Source organism: Babylonia areolata, chromosome 18 (assembly GCF_041734735.1).
Source record: "Babylonia areolata isolate BAREFJ2019XMU chromosome 18, ASM4173473v1, whole genome shotgun sequence".
Classification (NCBI taxonomy): Eukaryota; Metazoa; Mollusca; class Gastropoda; order Neogastropoda; family Buccinidae; genus Babylonia; species Babylonia areolata.
The window spans coordinates 39,313,486-39,334,524 of NC_134893.1; the positions used below are offsets into that span (position 1 = coordinate 39,313,486).

General features: G+C 43.5%; 1 protein-coding gene across 1 annotated transcript; it reads left to right on the forward strand.

Annotated features, from left to right (window-relative positions):
• The first annotated feature begins 3,125 nt into the window (after positions 1-3,125).
• Positions 3,126-20,841, forward strand: LOC143292757 (coiled-coil domain-containing protein 33-like). The gene is made up of 9 exons (XM_076603302.1): positions 3,126-3,414; positions 6,356-6,540; positions 8,884-9,134; positions 10,402-10,490; positions 11,084-11,279; positions 13,594-13,667; positions 14,323-14,460; positions 16,117-16,238; positions 18,825-20,841. The coding sequence occupies exons 1-8, from the start codon at positions 3,379-3,381 to the stop codon at positions 16,234-16,236; spliced, it is 1,089 nt and encodes a 362-aa protein (XP_076459417.1). The 5' UTR covers positions 3,126-3,378; the 3' UTR covers positions 16,237-16,238; positions 18,825-20,841.
• The last annotated feature ends 198 nt before the right edge of the window (positions 20,842-21,039 follow it).

The following is a 21,039-nucleotide window of genomic DNA, read 5'->3' on the forward strand; positions in this document are numbered from 1 at the left end:
TCAGATCCGCCGTGGCATCTCCGTGGGGATATTGTTTGTGACTGCGTTCTTCGTGTGAAAAATAGCATCAGTCATTGGCAGACTGTTCTCTCTCTCTCTCTCTCTCTCTCTCTCTCTCTCTCTCTCTCTCTCTCTCTCTCTCTCATATCCAGTAAACGAGGTGACAAAAAGAGAAGTCTGCCTGATGAAGCCCAAGAACGGAGCGAAAGCTTAAGGGAAAAATTAAACTGAAATTTTATATATATATATATATATATATATGTATATATATATATATATGTATATATATATATATATATATAATTTCAGTTTATATATATATATATATATGTGTGTATGTGTGTGTGTGTGTTCAGTAATAAATCTTGTCTGAACGAGGGCTTATAAATGGACAGTGTTATTGTATATTAACTATACAGTTGTGACGTGTCTGGATTTTTCCTTGCTGTACAGGATGTGCATTTCTGATGTCAGCGTGAGCGTGGCGTACGATCACTGACAAAACATGGCCATAATCTGCGAATATAATTCGTGGTAATCAACTGAATCATTAACGCAGCTAGCAAACATATGTCAATGCCCAGTGTATAGACTTACAGACAAATCCTCCCCTACACACACACACACACACACACACACACGCACACGCACGCACGCACGCACGCACGCGCACACACACACGCGCGCGTGCGGACGCACGCACACTTACACTTGCTGCTAACTTACGACGTCGGCTGCCATGGCGCTGCAGCAAAGCATTTTCAAATATTTATGCAGACGATGATTTCATATTGTCTTGAGTGGTGGTTACCCTTTCCTTTAGATTTCTGCGCGCTCACTCTAAATCTGTTTCAACTTCTTGGAAAGATTCACTAAACAGTAACATGGGTGTATATGACTTCAACAGCACACAGCTCGCGTATACTCATTGTTAAGGCTTTAATCGGAAGTCAGATTTCCATATATTTGTCTTTTTGTTTTTCACTTGCAGAAACCTTATTGATCTTCGGTGTCAGTAAACAGTTATCTTCAGGGAAATGAAAAGAACCATTCCACATCGCTACACAACTCTTCAGTTTGATCCGAGATCGTTCCGAATGTCGTCAATTAAGGCCTTTTTGAAACTCCATTTTTTATTGAAAATCGGTATGTAGCTTGCTCATTCTTGTTGTATCTGTACTTCCGTGATGTGTTTACACTCTAAATGTCATCAGAAAGCTGTACATTCTAGAACTGACTTTTCGTATCTGCATCTTTAAATATAGAATTGGGCACAAAACATGATATAGTCCAGGTCATTGCCAGTGTCGTAGGTAGAGTTGAGTTTAACGACCTATCGGCAATAAGCCCTTAAGGTCAAGTTGTTCGTGGCTGTGGTCTTATCCATGGGGGTGTGATGTGGTCAAGGCGTTGGTCCTGCCAGTGTCGTGTGATTTGTCAGTACCACATAATAACTCTTTTCTGAATCTAATGGTATATATGTTAATACAGTTGGTATCGGAAGCAAATATGCAGTGTGCTCCAAAGCTTCATTGCGATGTGGTAAAACCCAAAACCGATGTTCAGTAGCCTTTAAAACGAATCAGTGTCAAGTTGGAGGAGGGAAATTGTGGGAAGGGGAATTAGAGGGGATCGGGAGAGGGGTAAAGATATCTTGATAATGACTTGTGTTAGTTACACATTAATTTTTGTTCACCAAAAGTGCAGGTTATCTTGCGCAGCAAGCGACAGCTGTTTCTTACACGTGCCGGACACTGGCGCTGGCGTTGACACTAGTTACTGCAGCGGGCATTTGGCGCACTGGAAAAAACCCATGGCAACATAAGTGTTGTCCTCTGGCAAACTTCTGTTGAACGAATCTACACTGATAGGTACACAAATATATATGCATTCACTCAAGGCCGGTCTGAGCGCGTTGGGTCATGCTGCTCGTTGAGTGTCTGCTTCTATAACAGTTGTGGTGTAGCGTATATGAATTTTTCCGAACGTAAAGACACCTCTTTGAGAAACTGAAACTGAAACTATGGAATTGGCTGCAGTCCCTTTCAATGGGGGCTAACATTCGACATATTTATGACGATTTTTGTTTTTTTTTTTTTTTTTCTGTTATTATTATTATTATTATCATCATCATCATTATCATTATTATCATCATTACTACTATTAATATCATCATTATTACTATTGCTGCTATCATTATCATTATTATAGTAGGTCGGGGAACGATAAACGGCGGAAGGAGCGGAGGACTGGGCCGCGACTTCCTATCACGTGCCCTAGACACAGTAGATGTGATTTCACTGCCCCGATGGCCGTAAAACCCGATGAAATCTTTAACCTTTTAAATCTTTAATATGAAAAAATAACAACCAGTTACACAGTTAACAAATTCAGGTTCATGGGAAACAATGATATGGCGTCTTTTTGGCAGACATTTTTCTCCATCTTAGTCACTCCAATCAGTGTGAATGGCGTGGTGGTGTGTCTTTGAGAAAGGCACTTTCCTGTGGTTTTCCTTTTTCCACTTGCGCATGAAAGGGTACCTGAGTTGGGTTGGAGAACATGTGTGTGTGTGTGTGTGTGTGTTTCGCGCGCGATCTTTGGTGTCATTATGTGTGAGTGTGTGTGTGTGTGTGTGTGCGTGCGCGCGCGCGCGTGTATGTATGTATGTATGAATATGTATGTATGTGTGTGTGTACGTGTGTGTTGTTTGTTGTTGTTGTGTGATGTACTGTCAGTCATCCTTGATATGACGTTAGAGGTTGGCTGTCACTGCTGGACCAAAGCAACAACCACAGTCATAAATAGATAAGACCTGATCTTAATATGATATCGGGTCAGCCAGCGGTTGCCCAAGATCGTCCGCTGTCAACATGTGTACCTACCCGTACCTGAAGAAGGAGCGGTGGGCTTGCTGCCAATAACTACACGCCCAAACAAAGCTCCCGAGACCTGAGCAACTCCACTTCAACTGCCAAACTTAATTCACCATAGCCGCTTGCTGTAGGATGCAAGACTGGGCCATAGTTTTCTATGTTGCCGATAATGTCAGAGTTACCGCTGACTTGTCACAGGTTGTTATTATCAGGTGCCTGTGTCGTGTTCTGTTATCGAAAGGTATTGTTACAAAAATGCGTGTATCGAGTCAGTTCAACAAAGGAAGGGGTGGGCAGTGTTCCAAACGTCTTGAACAAAAGCTGGACAGTGCGTGTGTGTGTATGTGTGTGTACATGCGTGTGAAGGAGTTCATTTATTAACTAGAGCTGATCAGCTTGGGAGTACAATCCGAAGGGATTTCGTTGACGTTTTGTTGTGAGTGGGTGGTCTGTGGTCTGTTGTCATTTCACAACTGTGAGAACAAAAACAAAAGTAGTCAAAATGGCGACTCTGTATTACAGACCCTACACCACGGAGGTGAGTTGAACAATGTGTTGTGCGTTTCATGTGAACTTCGTTGGTTGCTTCTGGCTACTTTCTTCTTGGGTGTGAATGGTGTGTATGTGGAAATCAAGCGCATGAAGGCGGCCACGTAACTCTGTCTGTCTCTCTGTCTCTGTCTCTGTCTCTCTTAAACACACACACACACACACACACACACACACACACACACACACACACACACACACACACACACACACACACACACACACACACACATATATATATATATATATATATATATATATGCAAAATTGTGTATGTATATATGTATGTATTTACACGTATCCACACAGATACACACCGACACATGCACACACACACACACACACACACACACACACACAAACACACACACACCGATATATATATATAATTGTGTATGTATATATGTATATATTTACACGTATCCACACAGATACACACCGACACACGCGCATATATATATATATATATATATATATATATATATATATATATATGTGTGTGTGTGTGTGTGTGTGTGTGTGTGTGTGTGTGTCGGTGTGTGTGTCGGTGTGTGTGTAATATGTGTGTGCGCGCGCGCGCGTGCGCGTGTGCGTGCGTGCATGTGTACGGCGCAATATTCACACACACACACACACACACACACACACACACACACACACACACACACAAATCACACTCGCTAACACCACACAAACGACCCTCACGTGAGATAAGTAAGCACTGGGTCAGTGGACAAGTACCCAGGGACAACCACAACTGAAGAACATGGCTGCAGGAAATGGTGGAGAAATCCCCTGTGATTGGAGGGGGAAAGTGAATCTCGCAGAGAGGACTGAGAGGTGTCAGTGGAGAAGGAACAGTCCTCTAATCTATTTCACCTCAACATATTACGCTACGCTGGACTACGCTACGCTACGCTACGCTACGCTACACTACACTACACTACACTACGTTGCACTACTCTACACAACACTACGCTACACTGCGCTACGCTTTACTGCGCTGCACTGCACTGCACCGCACTACACCACTACACTACACTACACTACACTACACTGCACTTTACAACGCTGCAATACACTACACTGTACTGCACTACACTACACTGCACTACGCTGTCTTCTGCACTACGCTGCACTACTCTACACAACAATACAGTGCACCACACAACGCAACCTTACGCTACGCTTTACTACACTGCACTGCACTACACAACACTGCGATGAGATACACTACGCATCATCACGCTACACTGCACTACGCTACATTACGCTTTACTACGCTGCACAAGACCATGCTACACTACATTACGCTTAGTATGCTACACTGCACGACACGACACGACACCACGCCAAATTAAGCATAACACTACTATGCTGCGCTGCACTATGCTGCATTACGCTTTACTACACTACACTGCACTACACTACACTACAATACAATACAATACAATACAATACAATACAATACACACCGAACTGTCCAGTCCTGTGGGGTATTAAGTGGACGTGAAAGGGAGAAAGATTGGTGAGGGTGTGAGCCCCCTTCAACCAGCCGTGTCTGTTGAACAGGCTTTTATTCTTTCTTTCTTTCCTTCCTTCTTTCTCTCTGTCTTTCTTTTCCCGGTCTTTTCATTTTCATTCATTTGTCCTTTCCTTTTCGTTTTAAAAATCCATTTTAGGTCACCCGATCTTCGTCGAAGTATATTCTTCTTCGTGAATACCCCGACAGTGACTCGCCACGAACAAGAAAGACCGAAATGCACAGGAGAGAGATTGGAAAACACACAAAGAAAGACAGAAGTAAAAACAGAGAGAAACACACACACACACACACACACACACACACACACACACACACACATATATATATATATATATATATATATATATATATATATATGTTTTCATCTTATCTATTTATTCATTTGTTTATTCATTTATTGTATCCCTTTTTCTGAGGAACAAAATGACTAAAATGATCAGGAATGAGAGATTTCTTTTCTTTTTTTTTTAATTTTTAAACACCACCACACCACCCCAAATGCAATTCAGTTTGACAGGTTTAAAGTTAAACCAAGACTTCTTTTATATACGCTTGTTCACTTCCTCATGGAAAACGAAGACATCTGGGTTTGGGTTTGTTATCTCTCTCTCTCTCTCTCTCTCTCTCTCTATATATATATATATATATATATATATATGTGTGTGTGTGTGTGTGTGTGTGTGTGTGCGTGTGCGTGTGTGTTATGTTTTTGTTTTTGTTTTTGTTTGTTTTTGTTTTGTTTTTGTTTTTTGGCTGCTTTGAAACAGTCAAACCTAGGCCACTGCAGACGTGGACGAACTTAGTCGCTTTATTGAACGACTGATCTTTTGTATTTCAACTGTTACCCTTTTTTTTTTTTAAAGTGACCATACACAAAAAGGCAAGAGCAAAGAAACAATTACTTTGGCTTACATGACGTATTTCACGTCAGGTCTGAAAAGTAATCTCCCGAACTAACAAACCACAAACAGTCCAAAAACCCGCATTTCAAAGCATCACACAATCTTTCATTACAATTCATAATTGGTCTACGTCTAAGCCACTGAAACACACTAAAAAAAATAAAAATTAAAATAAAAAAGTGTATGCAATGTACGGGACTATACTTTGTAATATATTATGTGGAATCAATGTTATTGAATGTTATTATTGTTTTGCGATTGTTCTTTCGATGTTGAATGGTCAATGGCCAGAGTGGTATTGTCTTTTCACATCCCAGTGTATAAATGGTATCAAACTCTGTAAATCTTTGGAAAAAAAAATTGCTGGGGAAAAAATCTCCGCAAAAACAAACAAACAAACAAAAAAAAAAAAGAAAAAAAAAGAAGCAAAAACCGGTTCACTACAAGCCAATCAGATGATGTCTGGTATCTTTAAATCCCAGCCAATCAAAGATGGCGACATGCCTGCCTACGACGCCATGGAGTCGGCGTTACCAGAATACCAGTACATCTTCAACGACCCCCAGGCCCCCAAGTCAGGTGCTGACCCCCCGCCCCCGGCCCGTGCCGCCAACTCCAAGCCGACCGCAGGCACCCGCGCCTCAGAAGCTCCCCACAGGAATGCCAGGTAGGAGTGCCCACCTGGCCACTATTTCATTTGTTCACTGTTGTTTGTTGTTTATTCGTTGTTCACATTCGTATCGTTGGCTTGTTTCATTAGTACATTTTTTCTCGTCTAAGACGGTTGTATTCAATCACCCCGTGAAAATAGATAGATAGATAGATAGACAGATAGATAGGTATACCTGTACACAACAATTCAAACAAGTGCAAAGCATACAACTTCCAAATAATGATAATGACATAATGATATACATATATGTTCAAAAAGTAAATGATAATAATACTAATGATGATGATGATGATGATACTAATAATGATGATGATAATGGTGATGGTGATGATGACGACATCCTGAATACGTAAATGCAATCGAATACGATGATGATGATGATGTTGAAGAGGAGGAGAAGAATGATACAATACATATACACACAAATATAAAATGTGTGATCGGCTGGGCTACACGCAACATGATTTGATATTAGATATCTAATTTATGCCACCACAACTACAGCTTTTACAGTCAATATGTGATTTATTTACTCACTTATCTATCTGTTCATTTATCCGTTTATTTAGTCATCCATCCACCCATACATACATACATACATATATAAATACGCGCGCGCAGGGGAGTGGGGTTTTGGTGTGTCATGCAAGACCTTCCCAACGTGCAACTTGAGATCTGTTCCCGTTGTCAGCACACCCGCTCTGTGTGTGTGTGTGTGTGTGTGTGTGACCCTAGTAACAGGACGTAATCGCCCAAGTTCAGGATGTCAGGGAATGATTTACCACGTCAGCTAAATATGCAACGTGAACCTTACATGCCGAGTGTCTGCTGGAGATAGCGAAAAAGAATGTGCGTAACATTATTTGGAGAGAAACAGCCTTGTTTCTTCATTATATTGCAGGAAATGTGGTGGTGGTTTTTTCGTAAACGAGGGTGGCTATGCTCCACCACCAACCCGCCCCCCCCCCCACCCCCCTCCAACCCCTCCTCCCAAAAAGGAGCAGACTGGAGATAAACAGCTTGCCTTGGTTTTAAGAAGAAAAAAAACCCATTCTGGTCGCTTCAGTTAGGTCTGTATGCGGGCGTTCATTGAAGCCCTACTGCGTGAAACAAATGGGTGTTTTGTTGTCGTTGTTGTTGTTGTTTGTTTGTTTGTTTGTTGTTTTGTTCTAGTTTTATTTTTCGGATTTTTATGTACGAGCCTGGCTGCACTGAGGTGGATTGGAGCAACAACAACAACAACAACAACAATAAGCATGTCCGTGTTTATCTATTTTCCTCGAAAGTAAACAATATGTGGTTACTGTTATGGTGTTGTCTTTTTCTTTCTGTCTACAATCTAATGAGAAGTGTAATAGTCTACTAATCGCTCTTTTAGGAACCCTTTGCATTTTGGGACGCACTTTCTTCTTTGTTGTCCATTCCTAGAAATTGTTACAAATACATACATCACCCAAAGGTCTTGAGATAAAGATTATTGATGCCCTCTGCAACTGCTGGTACGGTTGGAGACTTGTGTCGTTATCTGAAAAGAGCGTTTACTAAGAAAAGAAAAATCGCGCTGACATGAGATTTTATCGGTAAAAACAATGATGATACGATCAAAGATATCCGTGCACACCCCCTTCACAAAGGGAAAAGGCCTTTGCTGGATAAATTCACTCATATTCGAATTCATATTCATATTCTGTCTGTCTGCCTGTCTGTCTGTCTGGGTGTATGTATGATTGTCTGCTTCTTCTCTCACGTTCTCCACAGTCTGCCTCCTCTCACGTTCTTCTGCCTCTTCTCTCACGTTCTCCACAGTCTGACTCTTCTCTCACGTTCTCCAGAATATGCCTCTTCTCTCACGTTCTCCAGAATATGCCTCTTCTCTCACGTTCTCCAGAATATGCCTCTTCTCTCACGTTCTCCAGTCTGACTCTTCTCTCACGTTCTCTAGAATGACTCTTCTCTCGCGTTCTCTAGAATGACTCTTCTCTCGCGTTCTCTAGAATGACTCTTCTCTCTCACGTTCTCCAGAATGACTCTTCTCTCTCACGTTCTCCAGAATGACTCTTCTCTCTCACGTTCTCCAGAATGACTCTTCTCTCACGTTCTCCAGTCTGACTCTTCTCTCACGTTCTCCAGAATGACTCTTCTCTCACGTTCTCTCCAGAGTCTGACTCTTCCCTCACGTTCTTCTGTCTCTTCTCTCACGTTCTCCAGAATGACTCTTCTCTCTCACGTTCTCCAAAATAACTCTTCTCTCACGTTCTCTCCAGAGTCTGACTCTTCCCTCACGTTCTTCTGTCTCTTCTCTCATGTTCTTCTGACTCTCCCCTCGCGTTTCTCCAGAGTGGTCACGGACCTGGACCAGACGTCCATGTCGGTGATGGACCAGCAGATGAGGGAAATCGACAACTACCGGCAGGCGGTGACCCGGATGGGGCAGGACATCCTGTCCCTGCGGGCCTCCGTCCAGGAGTTGGAGGGTACCAACAGCAAGCTGCGCATGCAGCTCAGCAACTTCAACGACGCCACGCGCGTCATGATGGACTCGGTGGAGGTGGACGGGCTGCCCAAGGCGGAGATCGCTTCCAGATACGGTAGGAACCTGGATGAAGGATCTGGGCTGGGATGGGCTGGGCTGAAATACTCTGCAATTGTTTAATGTGTCGATGCTGTATTTCCTCTACAGTGGTATGTATGAACTGTGCAAAATTCTGGTAATGATGATGATGATGATATTTCTCATTTGGGAAACGTAACCTTCAATGCAAGGGACAAAAAATATATAATTCTTTTTTTTTAGAAATTAACAAATCTGGGCTGGGCTGTACAGGCGATCTTCAGTGGTAACGCTAAGTTCGCTTAGTGTTAAGAATTTTCTTAAGTCGACGCTTCTGCGCCAAGTCCATACACTTATATATATAGATATATATACATGTGTGTGTGTGTGTGTGTGTGTGTGTGTGTGTGTGTGTGTGTGTGTGTTCAGAGGCATTCGTTGGTTGAAAAAAAAGGGGAGGGGGAGGGGTTAGAAAGAAAGAAAGAAGTAGACGATGGAAGACCCCCCCCCCCCCCAAAAAAAAAAAAAAAAAAAAAAACCCTCCTCTTTTTCTTTTTTCTAATATCAGGTAATCACATGAGAATACTTTACTCAATGTTTGTAGATTTTTTTTTTTTTTTTTTTTTTTTAAAAAGCTTATTTCAGTGATTGTTACTTGTGTTTCTGTTGATGAACAGATATATATATATATATATATATATATATATATATATATATATATATATATATATATATAAATTGATAGATGTCCACTACATAAGATGAAAAGAAGTCCCGTCTGGTTACCCCCCCCACCCCCCACCCGAAAATGTTCCATCAGTCAAATGATCTTGATTGTACGTAGTGAAACAAAACCGGTCCAACTTTTGTTGTTGTTGTTGTAATGGTCCGACCAAATATACGTTTGAGGTCTTTGTAAGACTTTGTAGTTTAGAATAATACTATAGTCTGTGTGTTAATCCTTGACGATCCTGCCAGGTTTGCATGACACAGAAGCCCTGATCTCCTCTGCATGATACAAACCATTAATTTTCTCCTTTGCATGATATAAGCCCCGTCTCCTTTGCATGACCGATCTCCTGTGAATAACACAAGGCCTTTCTCATTTGCATTAACACAAACACCGTCTCCTTTGCGGGACACAAGCCATATAGCCCATTCGCATGACACAAGCCTAATAGCCCATTTGCATGACACAAGCCTTATAACTCATTAATTTTATACGATGTAAGCCCTAGTTCGTTTACATGCGAGTTGCTGACAATAGGAAATCGTGATTTGTTTTGTTTTTGTCTTCCCCTTAGCGGCACTCAAGCAAACCCTAACGTCCCAAACTTCAGAACTCAAGCACTATAAGGACAAGGTGCAGAAACTGCAAAACGATCTCATCAAGGTAGTATACTCTCTCTCTCTCTCTCTCTCTCTCACCCACTTTAAGTCTATCACTTTTTTTACCTTTATTTCTCGGGCTCTCATTGTTGTGAAGTAAACATGTATATGGGTCCGTAACCCTTTTCGTCTCTCTGCTCACGTTTTGTTATTGTAAACTTTGCCGTCTCAGTCCTCTGTCAGTCGAGCTTCTAAATGGTGCTGTCTGTTTTTCTCTTGTTTGAATAAATGAATGGGGATAGAGAGGGGAGAAACAGACAGACATGGACATGGGGAGAAAGACAGACAAGCAAAGAGAGTGGAAAAAAGAGACGACAATGCAAAAACAAAATAAAAATCAGGACGATGAAGTACTCATATAGGCCTACAGAAGGGCAGACAGACAGACAGGCGAACATATAGACATACAGACAAAGAGAGTGACCCGAAAATGACGTTAATGCTGAGAACAAGACCTAACCGTAAATAAAACTATTCAGAATAAAGAAAGAAAGAAACAAGAAAACCTCCCTTCCCAATAATCAGTTTTTACCTCCCTTCCCTCGACTCGTCTTGCACATAGACACCATAATTATACTGGTGTCGTGTGTCTCGCAGAAAAACGACAATGAAAAAGAGTTTCTGCGCATGTCCCACGCGCATGCCAGTCAGCAGAAGCTGCTGCAGAAGCTGCAGGACAAAATTCACAAGGTCAAACAGCTGGAGGACACGTGCCGAAAACAGGAAAAGGTCATTGAAAAGATGGAGCTCATTCTGGAGAAACAGAGGCAGAAAAAAGGCAACTCTACTAAAGGTATGTAATGAGTAATGTTTAAGATGCTTCATCTTTTCCCTGTGTTTCGAAGATTAGTCCAAAAATGTGGATTTACATACCTAGACCAGAAAGATATGTACTGATGAGCAATCAGCCTAGTGTTTAAGACTGATGCCAGATCCCCCCATCCCCCACCCCCGAAGATGCCAGATCCCCCCATCCCCCACAACCCACACCCCACCACCTCCCACCCACCCCAACCCCCGCTCCCCCCCACCCCCACCCCCCACCCCCACCCCCACCCCCCCAAGTTTCGAAGCTCAGTCAAAAAGATGTATATTTGCATACATAGGCCAGAGTTAAGTAGGTTTGGTTCAGAACACTATGGGTCTTTTACTGGACGCCGTACCTTTGGGCAGATGTCAGGAAACAGATACTATGTGAGTCTGCTTGTTTCCTGTGATGTGTGTGATGTGGACGCCAGCAAGGGTGATTTTCCCACTTGAGATGGGCGGTAGCTTTCGTGCTGAGATGTTGCTTTTCTTGGTCATAAATGCATTCGTTTGTGTCTGAGTGACAATAAGTAGAGAGTGTGTGTGTGTGTTGGGGGGTGGGGTGGGGGTTATAGATGCATTCGTTTGTGTCACGGTCTGAGTGACAATAAGTCGAGTGGGGGTGGGGGTGGGGGGAAGGGGGCGGCGGGGAAGGGGGGGTTATAAATGCATTCGTTTGTGCCTGAGTGACAATAAGTAGTATGTGTGTGTGTGTGTGTGCGCGCGTGCGTGTGTGTGTGTGTGACTTGAATTGAGTCTGTACCCATGTGCAGACTGGCACGCACCTGAAGAGTGCTGACGCAGCACACGATGGGAGTCGCGGAAGTCGGCTCTGTGTCTTATCTTTCTCTGTGCCACACACTCATCATACGCCCCTCATATTGAACACACTGGTGCTGTATTCCAATGCAGTTCGCAACACACGAGCACAGACAACACTTGTATTTATGAAACAAACAACGATGGCATTGTGTAAGCTTGCGCCATAGCTACTTTTCGGTGCACATTCTGAGGTTGGTCGTTTGGACGGCGTCTACTCGGCTGCAGAGGAACGACAGTCACGATTTATAATTATTTTCTAAAATTCGGAGTTTAAAATTGCAGTCGCGATTATTTTCCAGAAAATTGTGAGAAACCTACTAAAGGCATTTCGGCCTGACCGATTTGCTGATAAATGAGTAAGTCAAGTGTTCGACTGACTGACCACATAGTTATTATACGGTTGGGTCTTTTCAAGTTCGTATGCGTCAATAACTGATGACGACTCCAAACCTAAACACTTCACAGATACACACAGACAGAATGCAATGCGAAAGGTATACCGTACATTGTTAAGATGTCGTAGGTTTGCCGTGTTTTTGTTGTTGTTTTTGTTGTAGTTGTTTTAGGCTCATCTGTTTTGAAAGTCTAAAATGTAGTGTTACATACACAGAAACAGACAGACACTCACACACACGCACAGAGAGAGATACGATGATAGATGGCCCCACCCTCCTCTCTCTCTCTCTCTCTCTCTCTCTCTCTCTCTCTCTCTCTCCCTCTCTCTCCCACCCACGGCCCCTCGCTCTCTGTCCCCCTCTCTCTGCCCTCTTTCTTTTCCGATCCATCTTGTCCCGTTTCACCACACCAACTCTTTGGGTGTGCCGTCACCCTCAGTGGCTCCTTCAGCGTCAGTGACCCTTTGTCCTGTTTCCCCTTCCTGCCGTTCCCGTTTCGCCTATTTAGCCTCTCGATCAAATCCATATACGCCACGCCACTTTGCGAACCCAACGCGCTTGCCAGGCCTTGAGTGCATGTATGTTATATGTATTTGTGTACATACCAGAATGGATTTCGTTAACATAATTTTGCCAGAGGACAACACTTAGGTTGTCATTAGTTCTATTTCACGGTGCGCCAAGCGCGTGCTGTGCACAGGACCTCGGTTTTTCGTCTCATTCAAATGACTAGACGCTCAGTTTGATTTTCCAGTCAAACTTGAGAGACGAAAGGGTGACTAGACCGGGATTCGAACCGTGAACTTCACGGATCGACACTGTATTGGCAGCTAGTTAAGCGTCGGAACCATTCTGCTATCTTGCTTCTAAATTTAGTGCGAGACGAATTGGAAATAAGCGAGTCGGGAAAACAGTTCTAACGCTGTTGACTGTCATATAAAATACTGCAAAAGCTACCAGCTGGAAAGGAGGGGGAAAAATCAAGCATTTATGTTGTTTTTAGTCGTGTGGTCAGATTGTGTTTTTTGTGTGCGCGCGCGCGTGTGTGTGTGTGTGTGTGTGTGTGTGTGTGTGTGTGTGCAGACGCCAATTCGGAGGCTAACGCGGCGCTGACAGAGGAGAACAAGAGGTTGAGAGAAGAGATGGAGAACCTCAGGGTGTGTCTCTTGCTCCTTTCGCTTCTTCCCTTGTCTTCATCATCTTCGCTTGTCTTGTGTCTGTCTCGAAATGGCGCGTAAAACGTATGATTAATCATTTTTATCTTAGTTGTTTGTTTTTGCTTACTGACTTGCTTTCATACATCGGGCCCCCAGTCCTTGCCCGTTCACATAGGCTTCGCACGCTTACGGCGCAGAAACACACGCATTTGAAAAAACAAAATCTCTCTCGAACACACACACACACACACACACACACACACACACACACACAGAGTTCAGTTTAGTTCAGTTACTCAAGAAGGCATCACTACGTTCGGACAAATCCATATACGCTACACCACTTCTGCTAAGCAGATGCCTGACCAACGCGCTTCGTCTTGGGGGGAAAAAAAGAAGAGCATAAATAAATAAATGGATACGTTATTAAACTAATGAATAAATGATTAAACAAATGAATAAATTAATTCACACACACACACACACACACACACACACACACACACACACACACACACACACACACGAACCCTACCCCCTACCCCAAATCGCATCCCCCCTCTCCCCCCCCTCCCCCCCTCGCCAACCCCGCCCCCCCCCCCCCCCACACACACACACACACATGTATATTTTTTCCTCAACTGCTGATGAACAGGAACAGGTGAGGAAAGCGACACAGGGGAGTGGGGGGGCTGTAGGAGGAGGCTGGAGCAGCACGGATGACTTCGAGAAGCTGGAACTCTACCAGGCCCTGGAGAAAGCGGAAGGCCGTATCATGTCTCTGGAGAAACAGGTCCCTCTGTCTGTCTGTCCGTGTGTTTGTCTGTCTGTCTGTCTGTCTGTCCTGTCCTGTGCGTCTGTCTATCCGTCTATCTGTCCTGTGTATGTGTGTGTGTCTGTCTGTTCGTCTGTCTCTCCTGTCTGTCTGTCTGTCTGTCCGTCTGTCTGTCTTTCTCTTCTCCCCCCCCCCCTCCCCACTCTCCTCTTATGTATCTCCCTCCCTCCCTCGCTTTTTCATTCCAATCCTCTCTCTGCGAGGAGCCGTGACCTTTATCGACTAAAATGTAAGTCAGTATCCGTACTCCTAGCTATTGTCTGTCTGTCTGTCTGTCTCTCACTGTTTGTACGTGTGTGCGCACTCACGCGTCAGTGTGTGTCTCTTCTGTGTGTGTGCGTGTGCGTGTGTATGTGTGCGAGTGCGAGTTTGTGTGTGTGTTTGTATGTGTGTGTGCGCGCGCGCGTTTATTTGTGAGCATGCGCGTGTGCTGAACGTGTATGTGTGTGCGTGTATGCCTGTGTGCACGGCGTGCATGTGTGGGAAACTCAAATCATCAGCTGTTGCGTTTACTACTATTGCTGTTTCAACCACTACTACTTCTGCTGCTGCTGTTGCTGCTGCAGCTTCTTCTGCTACTGCTACCGCTGCTGCAACAACCACAACTTCTGCTGTTGCTGTTCCTGCTGTTGCTTCAGTGGACAGCATTATACATATATCTTATCACTACAATCAGTAACAGTTACGATAAAAAGGATGATGAAACAAACAGGAGGCTTTAGCACACATGGATACACTTAATAAATGAAGTAAATTCCGGTCCTACGATGGAACGGGAGGCAGTAAAACCAAATAATGTAGATACGTGGTAGATACTGCACGGACGTCAGATTGTTCAGGGGTGGGAGAGGAGAAAGAAGAGGGGCTCAGAAACCAATAACACATACACTGTCAGATCGCACACGGATAGCTGAAACAGATTGCAGGTTCTGGGTATGATGAAGGTGCATGACGACGTGGTACTGATCCAGCACATCTGTCACCATATAATTAGTATAGCATATCGTTTTATGTCGACACCACAACAAGCCCACATATGACTGATGCATGGCATTCGTCTAAGTAGTTTATATGAACAGAAATCAAGAAAGAGCATACGAAACGGTCTTTAGGTATACTATCCGCAGTTCTTTTGCTATTTAAAATATGTGTAGTCAGTCCTGTTCGGTAGTCTGATTGGGGTGAAAAATAAAGTCTGAAGCTCAGATTTGAAGCTTCGATCAAGATAACGTTGAACTGATCTTATTTATTGTTGGGTTTATTCTTTTGTTTATTCATAGAAAAATCTTCTGATAGAATTCCATAAAAATAAAAACATTGTAGTTTAGTTCTGCATCGTTCCTCTGAGACCAGACGTGGAACGTTTAATATGGGGACCTCGGAGGTTGAGGATATCACAGACTGAACTCAGAAAACGGTGGACAATGTCACTGTTGTCATAATGTAGCGCTGTATTAATTCATACAAAGTAATGCAGCTTATAATAAACCTGTCAAAAGAAGGTGGTGTACATCGTTTTTTCTGGTTACAAGAATAACATTTCTGTCGATATTTACACTCTGATTACACTGTTGTTTCACAAGGCTGTAGACCGCTTCTTTCTTATGTTTAAAGATGGTAGAGAATTCCCGGCAGTGGGGCAAGGAGAGAGCAAGTCTGCAGCTACGGTTGACGGAACAGGACGGCGGCAGCTATGGCAAACCGGGTGGTTTGTTTCTTCGTGATATTCCATAAAGGTGACACACACTATTTCATTAACCATATCCCTATTTTCCCCGCTTTCACTTACATAAACGCTTGCGTGAACACACGAGCATGTACGCAAGCAAGCAGCAAAGACACACACACACACACACACACACACACACACACACACACACACACACGCACGCACGCACGCACGCACGCACGCACGCACACACACAAACAAGTGCACATTTGTTTTCTTTCTTAAACATGCGCCTTCTGCGCAGGTGTGTGCCCACGAACATATGCATTCACTAACGCTTGAGTTCACGCACATGCATACACACGCGCTCATCAGCCATTAAGGCACACGCGCAGAGTCATGCCTAAATACATGCACAAATCCAGGTAGGCATCCTTCAGTCTCGGAAGACTATGGAGTTGAGCTCTAGGTGTTTATTCTGGTACAGCGTCGGGTGTGGCTGGCCAGTCCGACGCGGGAATGACAGTCCCTGTGGCAGAGGGCACAGATGAAGTCTGACGCTGGTCTGTCTGCCTGGGCTACAGCCTTTCTTCTCATTCTCTTTTCCTCATGCTGCTGAGCGAGTGTCTCTTCGAACTTGGAAAGACCTTTCTGCACAGTCTATCTCCAGGCTGACCGTTCGAGGGCTGTTGTTTCCCAGTTGTTCTGGTCGATGTTCAAGGCTTTTAGGTCCCTCTTGCACACGTCTTTGAATCGCAGCTGTGGTCTGCCTATGGGACGTTTTCCCTGCACAAGTTCTCCGTAGAGGAGGTCTTTAGGGATCCGTCCGTCGTCCATGCGCACAACATGGCCGAGCTAGCGCATACGTCTCTGTTTCAGCAGCGTGTACATGCTGGTGCATCCAGCTCTTTCCAGGACAGTGTTGTTTGGGACCTTGTCCTGCCAGGTGATGTTCAGAATGCGTCGGAGGCTACATATGTGAAAAGTATTGAGCTTTCGCTCTTGTCGGGCACACAAAGTCCAGGACTCGCTGCCATACAGGAGGGTGTTCACGACGCAGGCTCTGTAGATCTCGATCTTTGTGTGCTCAGTCAGCTTGCTGTTGTTCCATGCTTTCTTTGTCAGTCTGGTCATGGTGGTAGCTGCCTTGCCGATGCGCCTGTTGAGCTCTGCGTCAAGTGAGAGGGTGTCTGAGATAGTTGAGCCCAGATAAACGAAGTCGTGGCGACATCCAGTTCATGGTCATTGATGCTGATGGCTGGGGGAGAGTCCACATCTTGTCCCATGACCTGTGTTTTCTTCAAGCTAATGGTAAGCCCGAAGTCTTGGCAGGCATCGCTGAAGCGAGTCATGAGCTGCTGTAGGTCCTCGGCTGAGTGGGCGGTTACTGCTGCGTCGTCTGCAAAGAGGAAGTCACGCAGGCACCTCAGCTGGACTTTTGTCTTGGCTCTTAGTCTGGAGAGGTTGAAGAGCTTTCCATCTGCCCTGGTTCGGAGGTAGATACCTTCAGCTGCAGGACCAAATGCGTGTTTCAGCATCACAGCAAAGAAGATTCCAAACAGGGTGGGAGCCAGGACGCAACCCTGTTTCACTCCACTCTGTATGTTGAAGGCAGCTGATGTTGAGCCGTCAAAGACGACGGTGCCTTTCATGTCTTCATGGAAGGATCTGATGATGCTGAGAAGTTTGGGTGGACATCCGATCTTGGGAAGGATCTTGAAGAGGCCATCCCTACTGACCAGATCGAAAGCCTTTGTGAGGTCTATGAAGGCGACGAAGAGTGGCTGCCTTTGCTCCCTACATTTCTCCTGAAATTGTTTGAGGGAGAAGATCATGTCTGTAGTGGATCTGTTGGCACGGAAACCGCACTGCGACTCAGGGTAGACTTGCTCTGCAAGTACTTCTCGTAAGTAAGCCTCTTCAGTTCTACTCGTGCAAAGACTTTCCCAACGATGCTGAGGAGGGATATGCCGCGATAATTACTGCAATCGCTTCTGTCACCGTTGTTTTTGTACAGTGTGACGACGTTTGCATCCCTCATGTCTTGTGGTACTTCGCCTTCACTCCAACAGAGGCAGAGGATTTCATGCAACTCGGTGATGAGTGTCTCTTTTCAGCACTTCAGTACTTCGGCGGGAATACCGTCTTTCCCTGGTGCCTTGCCAGAGGCAAGAGAGTCCAGGGCTTTGCTAAGTTCATCTATGGCTGGTTCTCTGTCAAGCTCTTCCAGCTCTGGTAGGCACTCTATGGCATTCAGGGCATCTTCTGTGACTACATTTTCCCTTGCATATAGCTCAGTGTAGTGTTCTACCCAGCACTCCATCTGTTGTTCTCTGTCTTGAATCACCTCCCCTGTAGCTGATTTTAACATGCACAAATACACGTGCACATATGCAATTAATAAGGGTGTAAACCATTCCTTTTTTTTTTGGGGGGGGGGGGGGGAGTGTTCTAAACACACACACACACACACACACACACACAGCAATTAAGTATGCAAGTGTGCTAACGTGTTAGTAAATACTGAAATGAGTGTGTAAAAAAAAAAAAAAAAAGAATTATGACATAAAGTTCTGGTGGTGAAGAATTGCTTGCCACTGCCTAATGCCATGAGTAATGAAAAGTCATAAACATCTGTTATTTTTCATGACAGGTCAGTTACCTGCCACGATCCGGACAGCACTCCAATATCAGAGTATGAAATCATTTGGACGTTTGTTACAACACAGCTCTGCTTGTACAAATCTACTTGTGCGTGATATGTAAACTGAAAGCTGTGGTCAAAATTACGTTATTGTTTTTTTTTATTTTATCTTCTTATTCAATTTTTCATATTGTTTTGTCAGAGTTGTTTCTTTTTATGCAAATCATAGGGGTTTTTGTGTGTATTATTTTTTAGTCCGCACAAAACCCTCATATGTATCTCTGAATCATCTGAGGCTCAAATGTAAGAACAGGCCAGGGAAAATGAGAGAAAGAGAGTACTAACTTGCATGGGTGTGAACAAGTATCTCAAAGTTTAATTGTGATCATTGAATATTCAACATTAAATCATGACACGCAATGTTAATTTTGTTGTTGTTGTAAAGTCTTCTCAGATACTATTTTTTCAATCTTTTCAACAACAATGAATCAATGGCATTGCAAAGAAATATCCTTGTAATATCCTCCTCACAATGCCAAAAGATGTATGTACTGTTCTGTACAATTGGCCATGCTGGGAATGCCAGCAATTTCACTTTTTAAGTGATGGATGGATTGTAAGATAATCTCATCAGTATCAGATCCAGCCCTGAAATGCTATGGTGTTTCCCAAGTTATGTCCTTGGATCCATTTCATGTATTTTGTTTACAGCTCTTCTAGCAGGTATACTTTGTTCTCACTCAGTCATTCACTTGATGATGACAAACGGCTACAGTCCACTAAACTCAACAATTTGACTCATTGATCTGGTCATCACAGGAGGCCACACAAAATCCTGTATAACATTCAACAAGCTGAAACTACATGATGGTAACACGTAAACTATAAAAGTTTCAGGAATGACTCATCATTACAAACTTATCTGATCAGCTCTTTGAGATAGTAAACAATCTTGGTGTAGCTCCAGATTCCTATTTGACAATGTAAGCCCATGTTTTCAGTCTCCATGCCGTCAGATTTGAACTTTGCTGCATCAGCTGTGTATGCCACTGTATTTCTCAGAAAGGAACTCAACATTGGTTATCTGCAGTCATTGGGTCTAGGATTGATTATCGTAACTCTCTTCTTAATGGCTGCCCACAATACTTAACAAACAGACCACAAAAACTGCAGAATAACACCACACCTCTGATTTTAAGAGTTATTTAAACATTTCACCCTTCACTTCAAACTTTGCACTGATTTCCTGTAGAATCTGGGATAAAACATATTTTAAAATGTTATCATTTGCAGATGCCTCCCACATTTTACCTGCATTTCTATCTGACTTACAGTGTATCATTATGCTGCAGCAAGAACACTTGTGCTATTCAGTAAATGCATCTGTTCTTAGTATCCCAAAAGTCAGTTCAAAGTCTTTTTGGCAATGTTCATAAATTTTTTTTAAATTTTTTTTCTTTGCTCCATCTGAATACAATTCCCTCTTCACTCTTTTTGCTCATGTCTGAGAAGTGCTCTGTTCAATCTTTCTTATTAGAGTTTGGTTGGAGTGATGGGTGATGATGATGATATGGATACTTATATCTGACAATTCATACACACTCGTCTGTATACAGACATGTAATATTTTATGTGTAAGATTGTTTTGTTTATTTACCCTGCCATGTATAAAGGCAGCCATACTCTGTTTTCAGGGGTGTACATTGTGGGTGTGTTCTTATTCCCATAACCCACTGAACAATGACATGGATTACAGAATCTTTAATGTGCAAATTTGATCTTCTGGATGCATGTACACACAAAGGGGGTTCATGCACAAGCAGGTCTGCACAGGGTGACCTAGGAAAATGGAAAAATCACCCTTTACCCATCAGGCGCCATGACCAGGATTCAAACTCGGGACCCTCAGATTGAAAGTCCAACGCTTTAACTACTGGGCTATTGTGACTGCAGGTAGGAAGGGTGAAATTAATACCATGAACAATGCAGAATATTGGAAAGGATGGAATAAATGCCATGAACAATGCAGATTGTTTTCTTTCTCCTGCCAAGATGAAGAGTCTCATACCTAATGCTGTGCTTCACCAGTGTAACACCATACAAATTCTCCCTACAATTATCCCCACCTTACACAATCCCCCCTTGCACTGCGCTCAGTTACCAGCACACTGTTGCAGGCACAGACAATGTGGTAAGACAGACTAAGACAGAATGAGAGTTTTAC

Bases quoted from the DNA above. Each gene is read 5' to 3' on its own strand.
- LOC143292757 (XM_076603302.1), top strand. From the start codon at position 3,379: ATGGCGACTCTGTATTACAGACCCTACACCACGGAG. The intron at 3,415-6,355 runs GTGAGTTGAACA...TTTAAATCCCAG, and splicing joins ACAGACCCTACACCACGGAG to CCAATCAAAGATGGCGACAT. The intron at 13,668-14,322 runs GTGTGTCTCTTG...GCTGATGAACAG, and splicing joins AAGAGATGGAGAACCTCAGG to GAACAGGTGAGGAAAGCGAC.